Here is a 24,972-nt window from a genome sequence, read left to right on the forward strand (position 1 = left end):
CAGCAGGAGGAGGGAGGTAAGTGGGAGGAGAGACGGGGCAGCAACACAATAGGGAGTAGAGGAGAAGCAAGCAACACAAGGCAGGGGTGAGTGGAGTAGGGAGATTGGGGCAGGACAGCAGGGAGGGGCAACAGAATGCAGACACGCACTCATACAGTGCATGAAAAAAAACACAGGCGTATAGCGAAACAGGGACTCTGGCCGCTGACAGGAATACGTACTTGGTCCATGCTCCATGGCAGGGATACACTCAAAACCACAGGAGGCGAACAGAAAGTCCAGACAAAGAAGAAGCAAAGGCACAAGAGTAACATCGAAGCCAAGCAATGGTAAGTAATAGTAAATAATGGGCTGGCTCTAAGCCAGTTCTAAGGCAAAACCTATCAAGGGCTGCTCAGGCAAACGAAGAAAGGGCGAAAGAGCCAACAAGTAGCTTAACCATGCCCAAAGAAAAGTGCTTCTGGCACAGGTACCGAACAAGTATAAGCACATCAGAACTTTTAGACTGAAGGAGTCAATGTGCCGATCCTTGCACCAGGCCCCAAACCTAGCCCTACAGTCGTTATAGAGGGACTTCGTGGAAGTGCAGTGATCTGCCAAAATCACATCTACCACTTCTGATAGCAGATCACAACCAATACGTTGCATGCAGGTGTAAATTATAGAGTTTTAGAGGTCAAAAACTATCCAATTTCTGGGAAAGCAGATTCTCCTGAAGGGTTAGCCAGAACAGAATCTGTTCAAAGAAGCAAACTCCCTGGGCTATCACGATGAATTGAACCTAGTTCCACCCAACATCCTTCAGGACTCGAGAATCAGAGGCAGAGAAGCACAGAGGATGTCAGAGAAACATTGAATGAAATGAAAAAGGATTTCTAAAGCGCATGGCTGCCATTGAGCGTCCCAGCGCTAAACAATACACAGAGCCACTACCCCAGGACACCAAGAGGAACCTACAGAGGGAAAAGATAAGTCTTCAATACTTTACGGAATTTTGCCAAATTTGGTTCTTTACGCAGGGCCATCGGTAAGGCATTCCATAATTGACCCGCATTAATGGAAAACCGGCGGCCACCCGTTTTCATCTTTTTTGCCCTGGGTATCACTACCAGGTTCCCATCATCAGAGCGAAGGGCTCACGCAGGTTTATAGGAGCGGACCAAATCTCTTAGAATGGGGGGGACCCGATCCTTGCAAAGCTTTAAACACTATACAGAGGGATTTGAATTTAATGCGCGCTCGAATTGGTAGCCAATGCAAGGCCTTCAAGGCAGGCCGAGCCGAAGAACTTTTGGCAGTACCAGTGAGCATACGCGCAGCTGCATTCTGCGCTCTTTGGAGCACATTCAATGTGGATTCAGGTGCCGCAAGGAAAAGGGCATTACTGTAGTCGAGCCTCGAAAGCACCAATCCCTGCACCAATAGTCTCCTGGAATTATCAGGGAGAAGCGACAAGATTTTCCGTGCTGACCGAAGCAGCCCGTAGCACGTCCCCGCCACTCGTTTGGCTTGAGTAGTCATAGACAGCTCAGGTTCCAGCCATACCCGAGACTTTTTATGGCCTCCTTAGGGGCAGGGGGGACAACCAGACTGGCCGGCCACATACATTTGGGCAATGACGTGCACAGATTGCCAAGGAGCATCAACTCAGTTTTTGTCCCATTCAATTTTAGCCGGGAATACGACATCCATGCCATGATGTTAGTAAGACAAGCAGCAAACTTCACCCCCTGGCTTTCCGACAGGGACAGAGAGAGAATCAATTGAGTGTCGTCCGCATAGGTTGCGATTTTCACCCCAAAGGGTGCCACCACCTCCTCCAGTGGGGCCATATAGACGTTAAAAAGCGTAGGGCTCAATGAAGAGCCCTGCGGGACTCCACACTGAAGGGGGGTAGGCAAAGATCTAAAATTGCCATCGCAAACCTGATAGGAACGACCACTCAGATATGACTTAAACCATTGAAGGGCCGACCCTCCTACTCCAATCTCCCCCAAACGGTGGATCAGAATATTATGGTCCACCGTGTCGAATGCAGAGCTTAGATCCAGGAGGACCATCGCAGCGGATCCTCCCGAATCTAAGATGCATCTGCCTTCCTCAACCATCGATATCAAAGCCGAGTCGGTTCCCTGGCCTGGGCGGAAGCCAGTCTGCGTCCGACCTAGCAAGTTATTAGCTTCCAAGAAGCATGAGAGCTGGCGATTGACATACTTTTCAGCGATCTTATTCAGGCCAGGCAGAAGCGAGATGGGCCGGTAATTTGCCAGATCAGTAGGGTCAAGGTCGGGCTTTTTCAAGAGCGCCTTGCTTCCAGCTGGGTGGAACTATGCCATGGGTGAAGGAGGCATTCAGAAGGTCAGTTGCAGGACCGGCAATGAGATCCGCAAATTGTTTGAGGATCCGGATGGGCATGGGGTCCGACGGGGAACCACTCTTCAGAGCTGAGAGCTCCTCACAGAAATCCTCCCTTGAAATGGGAGAGATTATATCTAGTCCCTTCTCAACTGAGACAACCTCAGGGGCTGCTATGCCCATCTTTCCCGAACTAGGGGGAAGGCTGGCTAAGATGTTCCGTATTTTGGTATAAAAAAACTGGGCCAGCTGATTGCATTTGTTAGAATTCACCACCTGAGAGGTCGGGGGAGTGGGGACCGTGAGAAGCTCTTTTAGAATCTTATAGGTTTCCCTTGAAGAATTGCCTGCCTTACTTATTCTATCCTCAAAATGGGCGGCCTTAGTTGATTTACGGGCCGCCTTGTAGGATCTCATGGCTTCACGATAATTGTCTTTGCTATTAGCGGCCCAGTCCTTCCGCCATTCCCGTTCAAGCCTTTTGCAGTTCTTTCTCATCCTCCCCAGCTCTGGGGTATACCAAGACGACTTGTAGTTGTTACTTTTATTTGTGAACTTTTTGAAAGGCAGAACTGCATCTAAAGCTTGGCAAAGCCAGTCATGGAAAGCAATGTCAGCTTCCACAGGACCACGTCCAGGGGAGGGAGTAGACTCAGCAAGGGTACGTGAGAGATTGTCAATAGAGAGTTGAGACCAAATTCTCTTATAAATAGGGGGTGTCTTCTGGTACTGAGAGAGAAAAGGCTCCAAGCTGACATTCAACTCCCCTGACACCAGGAAGTGATCCGACCAAGGCAGGGGGAGGGGGGAACTTATTCGAAGGTGCGCAGTGTTCGAAAACACACAATCCAGCAGGTGACCCTTCACATGCGTAGGTTCCAAATTGTGTAAATTAAGATTAGCTGTCCTAAGTTCAGATCTGAGGTCAGTTACACTTTTATCTTCCTGCAGGTCAAAATGAAGGTTAAAGTCCCCCAGTAGCACAAAATTAGGGGAAGATGCCGCTAGGATGGGAACATGGTCCAAGATAGAGCTGGAGAACTGTTTAATCGTCCCCGGGTGGCGGTAAACTAACAGTCCTGCTAGAGAGTAATTAGGAGAGAGCTGTATATGAAAGTGACCACTTTCAGCGTCCAGAATAAGACCCCTAACTACTCTGCATGTAAACTTGTCCCTGTAAATGATGGCTAAACCACCTCCTTTTCCTTGCGGTCTATGAAGGCACTGGATCAAATAGCCGGGAGGAAGAGTGTTAACTAGGTCAAAGTCTGAAGAAGCTGACGTCCAAGTTTCGGTCAGATATAGAATATCTAAATTAGTGTCTTGAATCAGCTCAGAGATTTGTATGGAATGCTTCGGTAAGGACCTACAATTAAGTAGTCCTAAATTAAGGGGCTCCTTAATAAGGGTTTTGTTACCACTAGCCTGGTTCCTAAAGGGGCAATACTCACAGGGTGTAAAAAGAACATCAGTTCTGACTCCATGTAGGCAGTAGCGTGAGTCAGAAGGCTTTAACAGGAGTAAATCTGCTTTCGAGTATTTAAGGGGATTACCTACAAAAACCGGCAGGGTCCCTGGTCCTAGGTCCGTCCTGGCCCGGACGGGCCCAGACGGGCTTGCCTCTGGCGCGCCCGCTGCGCCCGCCCGCTGTGCGGACGGCGATTCGCCGCCATTTATGAAGCGCGAGGGGCAGGAAACGCCCTCGCACTAGACCGCCAACCGAGCAACCACCTCACCAAAGATGGCAGATGCGTCCAGTCACGCTAGTCGGCAGCTGAGCACAACCCCAGAGCCCTAAAACGGCTCAAAGATGCCCCCAAGTCCCTCCAAGCATTGATAGCAGCAACACAGTGCAAAATACAGTTTAAAAAGCAAATGGCAATTTTGTTAAAAACGATCCCAAATATTTTTTAAAAAATTAATTTCAGCTCAGTGTATTCAAACGTCCAGCATAACTCATTGACAGCAGAATTCATCTCCCAGAGAGCCCATGAGGAAAAGGGTGGGAGGGCAGTGGGTATTGGGGGGAACAAAGGGTGCAGAAGGTGCGACAGTGAACATGTCATCTGTAGCAAAAAAGAAAAATCTACCAGAGGCATATCCCACTGGGCACAAGGACCTCAACATACTGCAGCAGGTTGAAGATATATACTGACTTCTGCCACAGATTACAAGAAATACTATGAAGACAGGAGGCCCCGTCTACTCCAGAGATGAAAGAACAACAATTCTTCCATCAGTATACAGCAACACGAATGCAGTGAACACCTGCAGAGGGCTTGTTAATAACCCCACTCTTAGTGTTCAAGTCATACATGGTTTGCGATAAGTTGCTACAGTAACTAAGGGACACATGTGAAGTCATGTGAACCGATCAGGGATACAATCAAGGTCACTGGTGAGGTCTCTTGTGACATCCTTGCATGTCCCAGGTTACATTCCTCTGCAGAAATAGCAAGTGTCTCTCGAATGGCACCTAAATATGATCACGAGTTGCTCGTTTGATTCTCTTGCTACAATATTTCTCTGTAATTTTGTGCAGCTTGCGAGTGGTTCTTGTTTAAATAAATCTCTCAATATTAACATAATGGGTTTTGTTGAGATAAGCATTCAAAAGAAGTGATCCATGAGGTATCACAAAATTAGTTGGAGCCCAAATTACATCATTTGTAGAATTAATTTAAAGAGCGCTCAAGTTTACCCTATCCATTCATGGGAAGCTCATACAAGTTTATTTTCTTTGTTTTCTAGCACTTATAGCTTAGTTTGTCTCACAAATTCCTAACTTCAACTACATTAGGAAAATAACTAGGAGAAATGGCAACAAAGATCGAAAGCAGCTAAGAACAAGTAATGAGAACTGAATAAATACAAGTGTGTTATACAGGATCGTCAGAAGTTACTAAGCACTGTAACAAAGGGGGTATGATATTTAAAATAACCAACTAAATTGCTTAAAATGCTTCAAGTTCATAATATGGCTTTGGACATTAGCCATGTCGATGTTAGAGGGGGATGGTTCTAAAGAGGATAATGAGTATGCAAAAATTAATTCAGTGAGTAACTATACCCCTCCAACATGAGAAGAGCTGCCAAGATGGTGCCTGGTGTACCCAAGACGTCGATGCAAGATCATAACCTGATGTAGATGGGAACTGTTAGAAATGAGGGGGCTCTGGTTGACGCAGGTGTGTACCCACAACAAGCAGGGACCCTTTACTTCTTGTCAGGGCGAAGGATGACTCCCCAGAATAACCCCTGCTCACCCTCTAGGTGCGTGGCGCGATCAGTCTAGGCTAAGTCTCAGGCATACACGGTTAAGCAAGTGTAATAATACATACAGTAAACCCCTTGCATGCACCACAAACGGACACCAATCAGGAAGTATATAAAAATAAGCTTTTATGTAGTTTCAGCAGATTCAATACAAGGCCCAGTAACGGTAAACTGTTGGGGCCACAATTCTTAGGAATACGGTAAAGTTCTCTTTGTTACGGAAAGTTCTTTAGGCGGGCACAAGGTAACTGTAGGCCTCAGCGCACTTCGTGCTGAGGCGGCGCCCGGGAAGCACACGGCAGATGACAGGGAAATCAGAACGTTGCGGACCCTGGATCCGATGCGAGCTCGCGGTCGAGTTCGTGAGTACAGTACCTTGTTTCTTGACGCAAAGGCGGGTGCGGGATTTCAGCGGCTCTTCGACAGAAGGGCGAGGCGGCGTCCGAGGCTCCCACACTTCACGATGGGTGTCTGATCTTCAGGCACACGACAAGAGCGGGGTGTTGCAGGTGGCGGGTGAACAAAGCGGGGCAGCCGGGCACGCAGATACGTCCGGGCCGTCCGAGGCTTGGAGATGCTCACAAACGCCGAGTCCGGCGGGAGGGTGAAGGTGCACAGAGAGCCTCCAACGAGCGAGGTGACAGGGGCAGATCAGCACAGCGTAGGGGGAGCGGCTCCGATCGAGCGAGGCTCTTCCCAAGGCGGGGGCGGCTAAGCAGTCCTGGTCACGGCTCAAGGAGGGACTGGGGCACAAGGGTCACAGCTCCGGCGAGGGAAAGGACACCACAGTCCAGCGGCAGGCGAGTGAAGATCAGGTAGAGCCCAATGGTCCTGGGGCTCAGTTCAGGGGGCAAGCTCAGTTCCAAGCCCTTGGAGATCGTTTTGGAAAAGCACAAGTCTTGAAAGAAAAGTAAAGTCTTCAGCAACAGTTTCTCTTCTCCCCTTTGGCAGCAAGGTCACCACTGCAGGCCAATCCCCCAGGATAGGGACAGTCTTCCTCCTACAGCTTTCCCGGTGCCTCCTCCTCAGGCAGAGATTCTTCTTGGTCAAAAGCGGATCTAGTTTCTTAGGAGCAGGGCTCCTCCATTTATACAGCAAATCTTTTGTTCTCCCAGGCCAGGGGGGCCCTTGCCTAGTTCAGTCCGGTTTCTGAGCACTTTGTTTACGCGATGCAGGCTTCTTCTTTCAGAGTGCAGGGCAGAGTCCTCAGACGCTCCACAGGGGGCGGAGCCGGCAGAGAACTGTCCTATTCAGAGCTTAGGAGTACTCCTCCCACCCATGTATCTGTCGATCGTCCTATTCACCACCAGGCTACCTAGCCCTGCCCATCTGGGTTCCCCAGCCCTGTCACTCACACCAGCCAGACATCAGCTACACATCACGCAGAGGCGGGCTGAAATGTTTAGGCAAGCAAAGGCCAGCTTTCTAAAAGCGGCATTTGCAAACCCGGAATATTAAAATAAACCTTGGGAAAAGATGTACCTTATTATTCCGAGTTCAGGCATACTAAACTCGATCTTCTACCATGTTCCCTGGGTCGGTTAGGATCATAGGGTGTAACAATCCAAGCCGCCCATACTGGCCTATGAGAACAGGGTAGCCTTGCAGTAGTGAACAACAAGATGGCGGTCATTCACTACTAGGACATGCCACGCATCCAGGCTTGTCCTACCTTAGGCTTACAACGCACCCTGCCCGTGGGCCTACCAGAGGGGTGACTAACATGCAGCTAAGGGAAGGTTTCAGGGACCGGCAAGTGTGGGCACTTGCCAGTCAGCATGTCAGTACCAGACTGCATGCAGGTTCTGCGGTGGCAGACCTTAGACATATTTTACCGGCCGCTTCTGTGGGTGGCACAACCAGTGCTGCAAGCCCACCAGCGGTGTTTGTATTTACATGCCCTGGCGCTCCTGGCGCACTTTACTGGGGTCTGACAGTAAACCAAACAATCCAATCATGGAATCCAACCAACATATACAATTTACATAGGGAGCACTCGCACCGCGACACTGGTTGGCAGTGGCACAGCGCGCTGAGCGGCCAACACCATAAAAACACATGAGGCACAGCGACAAAAAGAGGAAGGGAGACTCACGCCAAGGTGCCAGGTCTAACAGGAGCAGAGAGTACATAAAGAAATTAAGTGTTGTCTACATTTAGAACATAAAATCATCGATATTTTAGAAGCTGCGTTGTTCTAGAAAATTAGTTTTTTTTAAACTCAGCTTGAGAAGTGTTGATTATCAGTAGGAGTTTTTGACTGCAAGGTTGGAAAACTGGGTGGAATTGTCCTGCGATTGCCAAAGCTGAACTGAAGACTATATAGTATGTTAGATGCCACAACAGATAATACTATAGACTGAATATAAATAACCCTGTGGCAGTTTTCTGCTATGAATACAAACAAATATCCTTATTTAATAAAAAGCAGAAGAACGCAGAGTCTGGAGTGTAGAAAAATTCGAAAGCAATGGAAGAATTGAGGGCTCAAAGTAGATCAGTGAAAATACTGAGTTTGGAAAGAAAAACTTATTAGAAATGAGTGAAAGACAATGAAAAGATGCCAAAAAATAAGCAGCAGCTGATTTGTTGATAGGATGGAAAGGATGTAAAACACTAGATGTGTAAGACATGAATGCTCGTTTTCCAAGTCGTGAACTTTGCATTGCGAAAGTAGTCCATTAAAATGGATGCTTGAAGCTGCCCTCAACCGTGTAGAGAACTTTCCATTCTGTATTCCAGGTGCGCTTCCTTTCCAAGCTTGTGAATGTTGTGTGTGTTCATGCCATCATCCCCTTTTGTGAAATACGAGAATATTAAAGCCCAATTAGATGGACCATGATGGATTTCACAAGACAACTATCTGCACAAGTGGCTGAACAGATCATTATTTGCTAAAGCGATCATTTTGTATCTTGGACAGACAATTGAGGATAGCTGGATAATGATTTTTTAGAGTTTAATGGTGGGAATGCACCAGATTTGTCACTATTATCCGCACTTATACTTCAGCATGGACAATCCTTCTCAAGCAAAAACATCAACTAGCAGAAGAAATTGACTAAATGGTCAAATAAAGGCTTTCTGTACAAGTGCTATTAAAACCAACAGCCTAAACAGCCTCTTTTACTGCATCGGCTGTGCATTTATTGATCCAACCTGTCCCAGCAAAGCACCGCGCAGGTTGATGAATATGATAACTCCAGATGGCTAGTATTAGAAACAAATGTTTCAATTTAATGTACCAGCAAATCACTGCACAACTCGAATCTGTAAAGTTTTTCATGGGGTTTCCCTTCCATATATGCTCAATTAAAAACATTTTAATTAAAAAGTTCCACTCTCAAACACAAGAGGCTAAGTGAATCACTTAAATATCTATTTTTGATCACTTAAATATCTAAATTCCCTATCTCACAATTAAAAGTAGTGTCTAGTCCTTTGCTATCATCCCACCATGTGTAAAAACACTTACATATCTGCCCGTAGTCAGAAGTGGTAAACTGATCTTTACGCCTGCTATCAAAGGTGCTACTAAATGGTGGCTCACAATGGTAGCAAGTACAACATCGACGCCCTCTCTAGTGCAACGTTCCCATAAATGTGGGTTGGGCCCCACTTGTGGATCATGACCAGGTTTTTGATGGGCCACAAATGACCAGGTCTATATGCAAGTAATATTTAAAATGGTCAGTCTCGTTTGTGTACTACCAGTGCAATGAGGATGAACTATGTCCCTAAGTCCAGTTATAAAAGTAATCCTTGAAAGTATTCCCAGGAAAGATTTCATGTGAAACTCGCAGTATTAGTGGCTTTTTTCCCCTTCAAAGCCATTTCAACAGAGAATGTGCTCACTATACGCAAGTATACAGAACAGTATTACTTGTGCATGACTTTCACATATAGATTAAGAAATATTGACGTGGCCTTATGGCCAGAGTTGCCAAGTTTGGTTTTGGGGAGCCAGGTTAGAGTCCTGGCATTTGCTCAACATCATTCAATTCTGGCCAAATCACTTAATCTTCTGTTCCTCTAGTTGCAAAGGTGCGTTAGTGTCTGGCAAGAAGTCAGCGGGCCCAGAAGCAAAGCAAGTTAAACACCAGGCACAGCCCCTAGATGATGCACCATACCATTGAGCCTCAAACAGTCTCTTGTACATCCATGGGAGCCTTAGTTCATCGAGTATGCCATAACACCAATGCTCAATTGCATCAGTGGTATTAGGTGGGGTACACCGGCACTTCATTTTGGACCTGGCACTGGTTTTTCCTCAGACTTTATCCCAGAGTAAGAGAGAGAAAAGCATAAAAGAGGAGAAGGAGGAAGACAGATGGAAAAACAGTGAAAGGGAGAAAGAAGGGATACAAAAAAAAACCTGCGAGAGTGAGATAAAGAGGCAGACAGAGCTTAGTGATTGGTTAACCAGGCATGAGGTGGAGTAAGACTACGCAGCCCTGACAAGTGGCACTCTGACCTTCAATATCAGCGGCAGCAGGCATATTCTTTTACAAATTAAGCAGTGCTTGACACATGAAGACAGCGTGGCCATGTTCTTTTAAGAGGGTCGGGTCAGGGGATACTCTTCTCTCAAGGGGAACACAGTACCAAAGGATGACATAAGCAGAGTGTTTTGTTCCAATGGCATAGGGCTGTCCCTATCAAGAGGGTACAGGAAGCACAGTAACTCCGGTGTTCTGGTCAGGTGCCTCACCAAATTGGCGCTGTGGCACGTCTTCTAAAGTCAAGACAAATGCAAGAAACTGGTTATAGAGCACCAGTTTTTATGAAGTTCAGTATGACAATGGCAGGGGTACGAGGCTAATTATAAGCAGTGCACTACACTTAAAAATACATACATCGGGCAAATCAGAGCTCAGTAAATTTTATGAGACATTCTCCACAAAGTTGAAGTGGGAGAAACCACCAGCGGGTAAGATGTATGCATATGCCGAGTTACACAGTGTAGACTCCCTGAAGGGGGTGGGGGGGTTCTATGAGATTTTTAGACCAATCGCTGTGACGGGCAAATGACAGCCTCAGGGAGGTGTTCGTAAGGGTTGGACAGACATATCGATCAGTGGTAAGGTTTTCTTCAGTCATAACTGCTAAGCAGCTAAACCGGCTTTGGTCAGTACTTTGCCCTTCTTCAAGGCTTAGGATGTAAGACACTGAACATGGACTCCGCAATAACAGCATAGTCGCAGTAATGGGACAGACAAAAAAAAAAAAAAAAAAATAGAATGTGCAACTCAACTAAGGTCTCACCACATACACATTGGGAAATAAAGAATCCCCGTTATTGTGGACCCGAGTGAATTTTACAAAAAGACTGTGGTTGTACCCCTGAAGAAAGAGTCTTAAGTACAAAAACATGTGCCTTTAACTAGAGTCTCAGCTGACGCTGTCATTTTTCCCGTAGCTTAGTGAGGGGGGATTTTAGGAACAATCCATGGTCGGAGGGTATACACCTTGGATGCACACTCAGTTTATCAAAGCCTTATGAACTGCTGAAAAAGCACCACAAAGCACACGTAGTGCCTCCAGTGGGTTCAAACATCAAAGACATAAGGAAAAATACCAAAAAGCAGCCAAAGTTGCAAGAAAGGGCAGACTTGCACAGCCATTCGCACAACTCACAATTTTATTCACAACACATAGCATTGGTTGATTATCTGTTCAAAGTAAAGGTACAGCCTAGATGTGCTTCTTTTCTCTGAACAAGAGATGGCTGTTCCATTCTTCATTTATAAGCAGACCCGAGATAGGATTGCTCCTTTCTTAGGTATCAGCATGTGCATTATTTCCTTACTATAAGCTATCAATTCTGGCCTTGAATTGGGCCACCAAAAGACTGTTTGGTCTATGGGAGGCATAATATAAATGATATGATGCGGCGTTTGTCAAAAAACCTCCTTCGCTGGAGGTCCAATTTTAAATGGAAGTACTTAGTTCAAACAATGAGAAAAGTTTGTAGAAGATTTGAAGTAGGATTGTAGCTTTTAGTGAATACCGTCCAGCCTTTTGATCATTCTGATTTAATACCAACCAAAGCCCCAATGCTTACTAAAACAAAATGCTTTCTCTAGACCCTCAGTCCCATTCTGAATATGTGTTGCAACAGACCACCAACAGATCACCAAGAAAAACCCAGACAGGATGTTTAAAAAAAATCTGTCTCCTAAACTAGTATCCTTAAGTATTTTAAAAAATGCAGTCCTTTGGACCCAGCCAAGGAAGATCCGCCAGCTGAGCACACACCCCATCAGAAGAAAATTTATTTTTCTTTGTATAACGGAAAACATTTATTTCAAAACATTTCAGTGTGAAAATGACTTCCTATCTCGAGTTTTCTTTTCCCCAGCCGAAAGTTTGTTTTTTACAAGAGAAGCAAAAATTCAGTACACTTACAAGAAAAAGAAAAAAAATATATATATCAACGAAATAAAACAACCAGTGTAAACAGAAATGTGGTAAAAAAATCCTACTGTCTGCTGACCGTCACGCTGGAGCAATGTGCGTCTAAATACAGCTTTCATTCCAAACTTCAACAATATTTTTCAAGTACCGTGGTTTGGCAAGAAAAGTGATCTTAGCTGTGTGCATCAGATGTTCAGTCCTCAGGAAACCGTACACGTGACACATACAGAGCACTAAAAGCAGAAACCTCCTCTCTCTTCGTTCCAAGGCAACAAACATTATGTATTTTATTTCATGGAGCAAACTTTTCACGCCATTTCTAGTACTTAATTGCTGGCTTCGTGACGCTAGTGTGGCAGTGTTCATTGACCACAATGTGAGTTGGTGGGTTTCTCCAAAGAAAAGCAAGAATTGTATTTTATTTCTTTGAGAAGGCAAGATGTTTTAATATGCCCAGATAAAGAAAGATTATTATACAGGGCTCAACCAGAATGGTGTGGCCCAATACTCAACCCATAATGCAAAAATTCTGGATCTCAAGGACTTCAGATAGAGGAAAGCGACTGGCATTTTCTCTGAAAATCTTAAATAATCTGCAACTACTTTGTGACTTGGAAATGACTTTTGGAGGCACTATTGCAGCAATTACAGCCAGATCGCCAATGTGGATAAAACTAACCCTGCTAATCATGGAAGCCCATAAGAGAGACGTAGACTAAATTGTATTTCAAACATATTTTGAGCCACACAAGACGAAATCTTCAGAGTCCAGGAAAGGGGCACGATAGTCACTTAACTTAAGTAACAAGACCTGTGATTTGCCATACAAGGACTGATATTCTAATAAAAAGATCTCACTGTGCGCCTCATTACCAGCAATATTAGCCTAGCTCTGCAAGATTTTTGAGGAGAGGTACAAAGGTATTATACATCTACTCAAGAGACCCTCAGGGAACTCCCCCAAACCATTTCCAGTCTCTGCTTAAACTAGCTAGAGAATTCAACTTCACCACAAGTAAAGAGGTCCTTCTAACCAAAGGGATCTCCCCAGTCCATTACAGACAAACACTGCTTAGCCGATAATTTAGGTAAGAAATTTGCTGATTAAAAATAGAAACAAAGAATACTCATTGTAACTTTATATTAAACAACAGGGTTCTTGTAGGAAGCGGACTCTCTATGTAGGGGGCCAAAACGAGGTACACTGTGTAGAGAGTTCAGGCAACCATTATTGGGTTACTGAGGCAAAAATTATAGCACTAAATGCTCTCTTTTGCGGTAGTGTGGGCAAGTAGTTTAGGCTTAGAGGATGATGCTAAGCCTTTGTTGTACTCCGAGGCAATAAATGAGACGTACAATCAAGAATAAATCCGAGACCAACTTAGAAAAACGAGTCCTGTTTCTATATACATTTTGATGTACAGAACTTGGTTATCAAGGAAGTACTTTGTAAAAATCGATTTTTACAGCCAAGTAAAATGGCCACTTAAATGCGTCTTTACACAGCAATGCTTTCCTATAGGAAAAAAAGGCATATATTGCATACAGTAATTTAAGGTTGGTTTTTGGGGGTCACCTTCAAAAATTGGGGAAGTAGGGGGCCAAGGTCCAAAATACCACCAGCAGTTACTCGTTACCTGCCCTGGGGAATTCAGGTGCAGAGGTGCTGGTCAGGTTGATTGTTTTGCAAGCTATGCCAGTGAAAAGAAGGGGTGCCATTCAAAAACAGGTTGCAGAGGGTGAATTTGGGACACGTCTATAAGCTCCAAAGGGCTCAGGTCACAAGGGTCCTGGGAACAAGGCAGCACAGTCAGTTCTCTTGGACAATCGGGTGCAGAGTGGAAAGGCTGGCTGGGCTCTGTGCGTTAAAGGCCCTTGCTGTGGACAACCTCACTGGTTGAGGGTGCAGAAATCAGAAAGCTTGGCCACTCTGGAAGTGGTTATCTGCAGTGCTGATATCCCTCGACGGCTGCTCGTTCTTGGTGCAGTCCAGATTGGACTCTCATGGGCTTTGTTTACTACAAGGGGACAGGTACCCCAGGAATTAGTGCTCTGCGGGTCCGGTTGGTCCTGGTGTCCTCTCACTCAGTGTGGGTGGGTGGGTGGGTGGGTGGTTGGGAGGGGGGAGAACAGATCTGACTTTCGAGACCAGAGGTATCTCTTCCTAGATTGCTGCTGCGTCTGGCTGGCTGCGGAGCTACAACATGGTGAACCAGACTTGGCGTCTTTGGTGCCTGCAGACTACAGGGGAGTAGCTACTCTACTGCTGGCAACTTGTGAAGGTCTGGCAGTGTACTGGGGTTCTAGACAGTTGCTCAGCTGCAGGATGAGGCACTTGGTCAGGATTGTCGAGACTGGTGCAGGCAGGGTTTGGCACCACAAGTCCACAGCAAGGCTTCAGTTCTAGTTTTCTCGCACTTCTTTGTCTTCTGGATCCATCAAATCTAAGGTCCTGGCATCAGTGGAGCCTGCTAAATACTCAATTTAAGGGCACTAAAGGTAGTAACCAATGGGATACTTAGCTTTAGGGTGACTACACCCCCCTATAGGACCAGTTCCTGTGGAATTTGGCATACCATGACCAGGTGAGCCTAATTCCACCCAAAACTAAGATAGTGGAATTCTAGTTTTCAAGATCACATCAGGTAGTCCACCTTATGAGTGGAAATAGCCAGATCGGGAACACGTCTCCTGGCTAGCTAATTTTACCTCATGTCCTGGTGCCAAATAGGCCCAGGGTTGCATTTTCCCTGGGGAATCCCGAGTTGCATGTCAAAGGCGGCAGAGTCCGTTGAAGCCTCCTTCCTTGACATGAGGATTAATTAACCACCCTGCTTAGAGAAGGTGACAACACCTCTGGCCGGAGCAGGTATGGATTCTGCCCTCAGCGAGCATGGGCACTCACCTGCAGGAGGGTCAGAAACAGGTCTGTGGTGGCAGGTTGGTCTGCACCAGTAAGTCAGTACACTAGAAACTGATAGGTTTACATGGAGCACCTCTAAAGTGTCCTCTTGGTGCATGTATTAATAAAGCCATCACTGGAATCAGTGTAGACTTATTTATACGAGATATTGGATACCTAACATCTTTAGTTTCAGTGAAGCCATTATGTAGCGGAGTAACTTGAAATCACCACTGCCCAGCACATATACTCAAGATGGCTTCCCCGTTCACTGGCAATGTCCAAGAATCGACATGGACATCACAGAGGCACATCTGCTCATGCAGATATGCCCTCGTATGTAATATATTAATATAATGCACTCTACCTTAGGGCTGTAATGCCTGCTGTAGGGGTGACTTACTTATAATACATGCAGTGTCTGCAGGCATGACACACAAGAGGTGTGACCTGAAACGCATTGAGTCTCAACAACAGAACTGCTGTGGTAGCACGGATCTATGTCTAGCTGTATATTGACAGTGCATCAAATGTGAATCATCATGTGTATAATACCTCCACTAAAATCACTGATAATTATTCATCATGTTATGAATAAATGATATATGACAGTATGTTGATCACTGTTTAATCTATTGAATCTTAGAACACCAAGTAAAATTTGTCTATGGGCTTTTTTTGTAGTGCGCTTTGGTTCTAGTCATCCTCATGATTTTATAGATCAAGTTTTTCACGGGCACAGGAGGTGGGCCATGTCGTAGCTTCACTTTTCTCTATACTATGTCACGCAACCTGCAATGGCAGTTTGCACGAGTGTGGTGAGGGATCACTTAGGGTGGCACAATACACGATGTAGCCCTTAGGGACCCTCTTTAGCATTTCTGCCCCAGGTACAAGGGGTGCCATTTACTAGCGACTTACAGTGGGGGCCAAAGTTATTGCCAATTGGGGAACATTTTTACAACTTTAGAGAAAGAGATCTGGCACAGGGTACCTGGATAGCAGAAACCTAGTGCACTTCTGTCAAATTGCATAAAACAGACAGAAAGGAAGGGGAGTTTACCATGTCAAAAAGGGGCACTTTCCTACAGTTCTGGAGAGCTCATTTAGGTTTACAGTTGTAGTGGAACCTGGAAGTCTCCAAGTCATTTCTTGGTATATCACCGCCGCACCCACAAAGCCATGTTTATGACATATTGAGACAGTGGTTTGACAGCCATTTACTAATGGTAAACTATCCATGTTCCATAAGCGATGGTCATGAAGTGTGAGTAGAAGAAAGATTAATTCCAGCGCAGAACATTTGTTTAAACATTTCCAACAGAGGAGCTGCTTTAAACCACGTTATATGGAAAAAAACCTTTGCCTCAAGCATTCATGTCTACACAGAGTTGTCACAAAAAACTTTTTCTCTCAGTAAAAACAGAAGGAGTTGAAAGTGTATAGAGAAAAATGCTCATGGTGCTGATGAAGTAGTATAGGTAAACGTTCAGATATGATATTGATGCCACCACAGAAGAGTTAACTTGCTAATATTATCAGTACAAAGCTAAAGGCTCAATTAAATTAAGGACAACTGATTAACTGTACTGATATTAGCCCACTACTACACAGCTGATGAATCTTTGCTTGCTTCCGAGAATGAGATGTGGAAAATGAAGAACACATTTTAAAACATTTTCTAGGATGGATCCAGATCCCAGGATCCTGCACATGATTAGAATCTCAATGTTATCATGTGGCAAAACTTGGTTTATCCTGCCAAGATCTAGTATAAAATGATAACCCTAGAAATGTTGTTCTTTATTGCGGTAAGAAATAAGACATTCTGGTTTCTTGGCATGATGGAACCTGTTCTCTAGCCTTCAGGCTGAATAATTTTTGCACCTCTGACAGATGTTCTCACACAGCCACCAGCTGGCTCCTGGTGATAAGAACAGTATGACAAAGTTAAAATAATAAGAGCTTGTAATTAATGATAAACTTAAATTATTCAAGTGTCCTGTAATTGGCTATATCACAAGACTCCAATAGGCTGAAGTACTTTGCTGAAAAAAAGCAAGACTTGCATTTCTTATTTGTTTTCGTAGAAGTTAAGCAAATAAAAAATGTGCACTTTATTTAATCCTAGATTGAAGATTTAGCTAATTTATCTGGCTTCAATCCTGAAATTGTGTGCAATGTAGATATTTCCATGGAATTATCTGCATGCTTTTTTTCTAATGGCCTAACTTCTGATATGTAGGGAATCTTTGATTTACCAGTTCCACATATTTACTATCCTTTCTATAATGAAATATGTTTAGGCCTGGACTGGAGACCGCTTTAGCCAGCTTCATGTTTGTTTTCAAAAATCATGAAAGAAATACATACATCTACATAAATGCAGGGGCTTCTGCTAGCCTTCTTCATCCACTGGTCTGTTCAAGTGTCATTTACATTTTGTTTCCCACCATGAAATGCTGCATGGGCCCCACTTAATCCACTGGCTGTCTTGAATTCAGTGATAGCATTTCACCTTATCACATGTGCATGACCACCTGAAGATAAGTGAGATTCAGTAGCAGGGGTAGTGTGCTGTACCCATTCCTTTATTTTAGCCACTTTTTAATGCATATCCCATAAGTGTGCAATAAATAAATAAATATATAGATTTATGCAGCTGCAAGCTCGCCAAGGCAGACTTATTGGCTTTACCGATGTTTGTTTAATTTTGCTTCTGACCTACTGGCAAACAATAAAATGGCAATTGATTAAAGTATACAATTTTAAAAACACTTATTTTAAGGCCAAAATGAAGCCCACCTTGTCCAGTAAGGTTATGTCTTCTTCAATCAGATTTCTCCTGCCCTCTCTTCCTTTCCTCCCCTTTCATGACATTCTCCTCCTAATATCTTACTTCTACACTTCTTGAGGTGTCCTCAAGCCCTCCGGTATGTACCTTTTCTCAATACTATTCCTTCAAATGCCTACCACACTATACATTGGCCTAGCTCTCTTACTCATTTGTTTTTCCATCTCTGCTATTTATACACCTAAATTCCAATTTTTTCTGCTTGGTGAAAAAAAAGTAATAGAAACCTCCGGGTTTTCTTCTAAATCGTACCATAAGCTCGAATTTAACCACAGAATACCTGTTTTTCATCAGTCACGCTGACAGACACGGAGCATGATGGGGCTGCATACAATTCATAGAGGCACCAAATATGGATGGCCCTGAGGGAAATGTTCCCAGACTGCCCTGATGTAGGAGGGTAAGTGGCGGGAACTATGAAACCTGGAGAGACCATAACTGCAACAAAACATTGAAGGATCTGCGCAACCATGTATCACAACTAAAGAGCTGTCTCTGTGAGGTCACGAGCATGTCTACTTCTGTCTATTAAAGTATATATATTTTCCAAAGGGATTGAGGGTGCCCCACCACTCAGATGGGTGTATTTTCTGCAGGAGGGGATCCATTTTGAGAATGTCCAGAGAAGCAATTCATTTCACGCACATCCTTTCTTGTGAATAAGAGAAGATATCCTCGTTGCCAGACTAATTCTAACTAGCACCTTCAAAGCCAAGCGCTCTTACATTATAATGGCATTGGGTGACATTTTGACCTTGGCACTGCTTGTTTTCAATATGAACAGCAACGGATGAGCTGGGAGAGGCCACACATGATGCTGGGGGAGGAGATATGAAACAGAAATCAACAAATGCCAGTGAGAACAAGAAAACACAAGCATTTTCTCAGAGTTCTAAAAAAAAAGAAAGTAGTTCCATCAGACCAGCTGTGAAAAGATACAAGTCCTCCAATCAAAGCGATGGTAAAGAAGTTATAAAACAGGGTGGGGGGGGGGGGGGGGGGGAGAATAAAAAAAAAGAGGAAAGGAAACGAATCCAATAAGAAGCAAGCAAAGGAGCATGAACAGGCTATCGACAAATGATGAACAATAAATAGGCTGACCCAAAGCCAACTCTCGTATTGGTGTTGTGCACTATATGTTTTTTGACAAAATCTAAAAACGAGCATCCCGGTCATTTTATTTTACAGAATGCACGCCAGAGCATTTAATCCTAACTGCAAGAGCTTTAAACAGATCCTCCAAATTCTACAATGTAATTTTGTGGTGGATTTCACCATTACTCATTTTCAAAAATGAAGGAAAAAAAGTCATTTTGCAGCTGGTAAGAAAAGCAATAATATTTAATGCTAACAGTCAGCTCAAAGGTTTCCGCAACTGGTCAAAATTGCATAAGTACTTCCAGAAACCTGAAGTGGGAGGTTGAAAAAGAGCCGTGGCTATTAGATCACCCTTACGGACAGAATTCTCATTGTGCCGAATTACTGAAAGGATAAATAACGACCAAATGTTGCAATGATAAGATATGGCAACTGAACACAATCAACTACCATTCCAAGCTGCCCAATTTACTCAGGGAACTGGCCACATCTCAACGCACCCAAAGGAAGCTACACAACTCAATGAACCACTGTAGATCCCTGCCAAATTTAAATTCATATCACCATGTTAATGTAGAACATCATTACTTACATTTTCACAGAGAAATTGCCACTTAAAGATTAATTTATGGCGTGAACAGAAAAAGTTGCATCAGGGCTTAAACAAGATGTTTTTAAAAATGCACATTTCTTACGTGCATTTAGTGACCAGTGATCTGCACTATGTTTTTTAAAGTAATGCAGATATGCAGTTACCACAACCTGTTTACAAACAACCCATTATGGCACCACAGAGTTCAATCTGAAAACCCAGCCAAGGAGTGCTTATCGTCACTTACCAGTCTTTGAGTTAATAGTGAAGAATCCTTGGGGATTCCCACTGGAGATCTTATAGGTGAGCTTGTCACTGGAGCTGGTATCAGGATCAAATGCCTCAATCCGGATAACCGATACATCTTTGGGAGTATTCTCCATAACTTCCGGGAAATAAACTGGCTCTGTTGTCTGAGGAGCATTATCATTAATATCCTCTACTTCAATGTAGATTTCAACAAAAGAGGAGAGTGGTACAACACCAAGATCTGTTGCATACACAGTAAGCCAGTAATGGGAAGTAGTCTCACGGTCCAGAAGATCATTTGTTACTATGACACCTGGAAAACAGAAAACAAACAATCTATTAATGTCAATACAAATCGTAGTCAGTCAATCTACACAGTTTGGCTACATCATTTACAACTTATCAGTATTTCACCAGATGCTTTAGCAGCAGTTCAAAAACATTTTTGAAAGAAAAAAAAAAAATAACTGACGGACAAATTAAATATCACCAATTGATAGTTAATTGCTTTGCAGAGAATTTTGCTTACATTAGGCATTTTCAGAAATTCTAGACAAATGTATTTATTTGTACTTGGAAAAACGTAATATTAAAGGCATTCAAACTTTTTACCACCACACTCACGTGTCAAATCTTTAAAGGTATTGGCTAGAACATATTGGCAAGAATACATTTCTGCTGTGGTTTAAGGTTTAAGAATCAACACACAATGTTCATTCTTGTTGTGAATACTTTTGACAACATAATCCAGTTGAAGTGTACGATTTGCGAACAAAAGTTGTCAATCAGGCCATGCTGTGCTACATCACAAAATTGTTTTCCAGATGGCAAATGATGGATCAAGTAACACTACAACTGCTGGTTGTACGTGCGGGATTGATGACCATGGGCCGGATTACAAGAGTCCGACCGGCACCGTGGCGGACACAGGATCGCCAGACTCAAAGTCGGCAGTCTCACTCCCCAGATTATGCAATGTTTATATTTTCTATTGCGGCGTGCGCTGCAGCACATGCCCCAACAGGCAGAAAAGAAACACATTAAAAACATCCCTGAACTATGTGGCAAGCAACATGCGTGACCAGTCACATGGTGCAGGTATGTTTAGGGGGACACCATAGTGGAGGGCAGGGCGGCAACGGTGCCCTGCCAGGGGCCCCCAAAGTCACTTCCCGCCTGCCTTTTTATGGTGGGTGAACCGCCAGGAAACTGTAGTTGGAAAGGTACATTGTAATCCCTATGGCGGTGGCAGAGTAGGGATTACTGAACCTCTGACACATTGACGGGCTCCTTGAGCCCATGGGAAGGACGGTACCTCCGCCAGATGTCTCTGCCAGCCGGCTGGACTCATCGTAATCAAGCACTATATACTACATTTTTGTTCTCAGACAAGTACTCAATAGAAGAGAAAGAAGAAAATCAAATACATAATTTTAACACCCTCTAGCAAGAACTAACCACGAACGCCGAGCTATACTTGTAAAAATAAATGTAAAGTCTCAACACTCAATATCTTGAATGGCAAGGTTTACTCAATACTGCTCTGTAGTTCTATGGATGGGCAGGTCATGTACTGGCACTCTGTTGGTTGGACCTCTATTGCAGTAGGTTTTAAACTTTTAATGCCACACCCACCCCCGCGAATAAAAACGTCCGAAATGTTCACAATTATTTTATTAAATTGGAAATGTTAAAATATGTCTAGACTTATTCAAACATTGCAGTTAATTTCTGTTACCGTTTTATAAATGCAATCAAAGACATGATTTCCAAACATACAATTCTGTTCAGGCATGCCTTCTTACTAATAAAGTATCCACACTGTGATTATTAGAAATTGGAGTGGGGTTTTGATTTATTTTTGGAGTCCCTTCCCTTTTGGCACCTTCCCCTCAAAATTAGACAAACCATATACTCATTATGGTATCTTTTGAACATTAATGATGGCGATAAAAAACTTTCCAAACCTTTATTTGCCTTCAGGAGAAACAAAAATCTCAAAAACCATCTAGTTAAAGGAAAAATCGCTGACAATCCTCCTCTGCGTCAGAAATCCATCACAGGCCTCTTACCCATCAAGGGTAACCATCGTTGCGGCACCCGTCATGCCCGCCCTAATGCCATCGTGGGTCATACTATCAACATTAATGAACGCATCACATCATTGCATGAAATGACCAACTGCCGTACCTCCAATATCATCTATTTCATTCTCTGCCCATGTAATCATGGCTTACATCGGCGAATCGGGCAGAGAATGCAGAAGCAGGATTGGAGAACATAAGTCCAATATTCGAACCAATAAATGTTCTGCTCCCCTGGTTGGTCATTGGGTGGAATGTGGCCATACGGAATTCGACCGTAAGTGGTCCATCCAGGAGAGAATCAAAGTACCTACTGGAAAGGATTCCACTACCGTCAGAAGAAAAGTAAATAATAAAATCCCTTTTGTCCACTCCAGTTGGTCTTGGTGCATTTTTAATTCAGCTAGCCCTTGGCTCAACTGGGCCAACCCCTTTGCTCACTTTTTAGGTAGATTGTTGTTATTCTGTTTTCTGAAACTTATTGGCCCTGCCTCATTTTTATCCTTTTGTACTGCCTCCTCTCTGTTCCAACATGGCCGCCGCATCGCCATCCAGCTTGATACTCGGGCAGTTGTCATATGTTGATGACTATTACTTTCTGCCGATATGTTCACGCTTGATGCGTTTCTCATCTTGAAAACACAAATACTCCAAAATATATCTGCTCACCTAGATTGGCTAACTGGAGTTTTGTGCACTATCTATCCCTGGAATATACATCCCTTTGATGCGGCGTACAATCATCTCGGGTAAGTTTTGCGCTAATCGCGACGGTCAGTCCCCATACCTACTTGATATACTTCCTTAAACGCCACCACTAGGCTTTATATTCCCTATCACTGCTTTGGCCCTTGTGTATATATATATTTATTTGTGAATAGTCCGGGAGTTCACTCGGATCCAATTGATAAGTGACTACACACTTTTCACTCTTAACTCTTGCCCGAGTGACTTTAGTCCGCTCAAAAAAACGTATCCTTCCATAGGTTTGTGGTTTATATACAATTCATGGTCTTCTTTGTTTATCTCTAATGTATCCCTCCGTTTTCGCTATATCCCTTTATACCTTCTCACCTTTTGTCCTTTAACTGTGTAGAAATCCGTGAATAGCCGAAGGATTGGCCTATAGGCTTACTCGCTGAATTAAAACCTCGGGGAATCTTCTCTCTCTGCGTCGCCTTTAAGTCCACCGCCTCCAGGAACCAGGCGGAGTTGGCTTCTTTCCGAGTCTCTTGGGTAAGATTAACCTGATATACCTATAGATCCGTTTCCACTCCAATTTCTAGGGCGGTTCTCCGATTATATTTTACTTCACTTTCTAGATATTTGTCTATTGAGCCGAACACGGCCCTGATATGTTCTATTTAAAGGTCTAAATGGACATTTATATACAGTCAAGGTACATACATCCTCCTGGTTGCTTTCTGACTTGTTTTTGACTATATGCGTCATTTTTTTATTATTTATTCTTCATATGTTTCACGGGTGAGGTGTTGGTATCTATGCTGTATTAATATGCTGGCTTGAATATCCGCTCAAGGTTTCTCTGGCTTGCTTGGTGCACTCTACTCCATTATCCTGAATTTTAAATAGTTATCTATTTCTTGGATAAATTACTTCAGGTCTCCACCATGGCTGACATTGGTTCTATCCCTAAAAATCGTTTTGATCTTATTAAAACACTATGATAGGTTCTTCTGTATAGCTGTAAATGGTGTGTTAACGAATTTATAAACTGGATATGTTGATTAAGTTGTGTCTATACACTTTATCTCTATTAGGTGTATTTGGTGGTCCCACATTACCTACATATCCATTGCCCTGATGAAGGTGTAATCCCCCCCCCCCCCCCCCCCCCAGGCTTGACACCGAAAAACACGTTGGCGTTTATTTTCCCGTGTTTGTTTGGACTCTGCCTCCATCAACGACTGGGAGGAAACACGAGACTATGATATTTTACCCTTCCTGGCTGCTGACTATTTCTGATCTTGTTTTTAATAAATATGTATGATTATGCTTTGTAGTTGATGAGTGAATGAGTATGGTGTGGTTGAACTGTGAATGAATGTTGGTATGATTGATTGTTCTAATTGTCTTATGTGGGACCTATATATATGTTCTGTATTGTGCATCCATTTAGTTTTTATGTGAAATTTGATACAAATTGATTAAATGTCTGAACTATCACAATAAAATGAACCGAAATTTTGTAATAAAATTTTCCTTTGTAATTACGTCTTGATTTTGCCTGAGTGTCAGACCTGGTGTTTCCATATCATTCGGAGCCCATATGTATCCTAGTACATAGGCAGGTGTTTTTTTTTTCTAGTGGCACCTTCCCCTCACCCAGGATATACATGACAAAAGATGTTAGTGATGGCCCATTACAGAGTGGCTTACTGCTACTCATTTTTTCCATACTTAAAATAAAGCACGGTTATCAGCAAGATGCTTCTTTTGGCTGGAGCCTGGACCCCTCCCGCCAGGGCCCCCCCAGTTTGAAGACTGCTATTGTGATCTACAGGCATCGTGATCCCTTTCCTAGGTTGGCAGCAGAACCATTTCTGCTCCTATAGCATACCCCTAATCGACTGAGACAGTCAGGGTGGGCATGGCACATTGATAGGGTAATGAATATGTAGGTCTATGAGTCATTCATAAAAGTAAACTGCAAAATTTGAAATGTATAAAAAATAAATATCCACAACATGAAGACAACCAAAAAGTACACCCCCCGAAACTTTAATCATTTTCCTGTCCCGACACATTTCAGGTTATTTTTTACGTTTAGAATACCCTTAGGATCTGGGATTGAATTTAATCACATGTACACCACTGCTCGCCTATTCATAAAGAAACATTTATTTTTTATTTAGGGTTTTTATAAAACTGCTGGAAGCCACCAGGAAGCCTCAGACTGCTTCTGGTTTAGGACGATAATCATAAACCGTGATCTCATATGAATGGTAAGCGGATGGCAAACCATTGTCACTGGAGATATTGCAATAAGGGATGGGTCTGGTTTGAGGCATCTAATCAGACCAGCCCTCGCATAAGAGTGTGGTTAATTATAGGATTGGTTGAATAGGTGAGTTTTTCGCAGACTTCTTAATCAATTGAAGTCAGGTTTGATTCTTAGTTGCTT

At 43.6% G+C, this 24,972-nt stretch overlaps 1 protein-coding gene across 8 annotated transcripts in view; it reads right to left on the reverse strand.

Annotated features, from left to right (window-relative positions):
* Nucleotides 1-24,972, reverse strand: part of FAT1 (FAT atypical cadherin 1) — a 277,803-nt gene that overhangs the window by 154,403 nt on the left and 98,428 nt on the right. For all 8 annotated transcript variants that reach the window (XR_014978169.1, XR_014978170.1, XM_085641986.1 and 5 more), the window contains exon 3: nt 19,742-20,056. Coding sequence is in view for 6 of the 8 variants with exons in the window: in XM_085641986.1 (XP_085498112.1) it covers nt 19,742-20,056 (315 nt within the window). In the remaining 2 variants the exon portion in view is untranslated. The remainder of the gene's footprint in view (nt 1-19,741; nt 20,057-24,972) is intronic.

The sequence above is a fragment of the Triturus cristatus genome, chromosome 2_2 (genome assembly GCF_964204655.1).
Source record: "Triturus cristatus chromosome 2_2, aTriCri1.1, whole genome shotgun sequence".
Classification (NCBI taxonomy): Eukaryota; Metazoa; Chordata; class Amphibia; order Caudata; family Salamandridae; genus Triturus; species Triturus cristatus.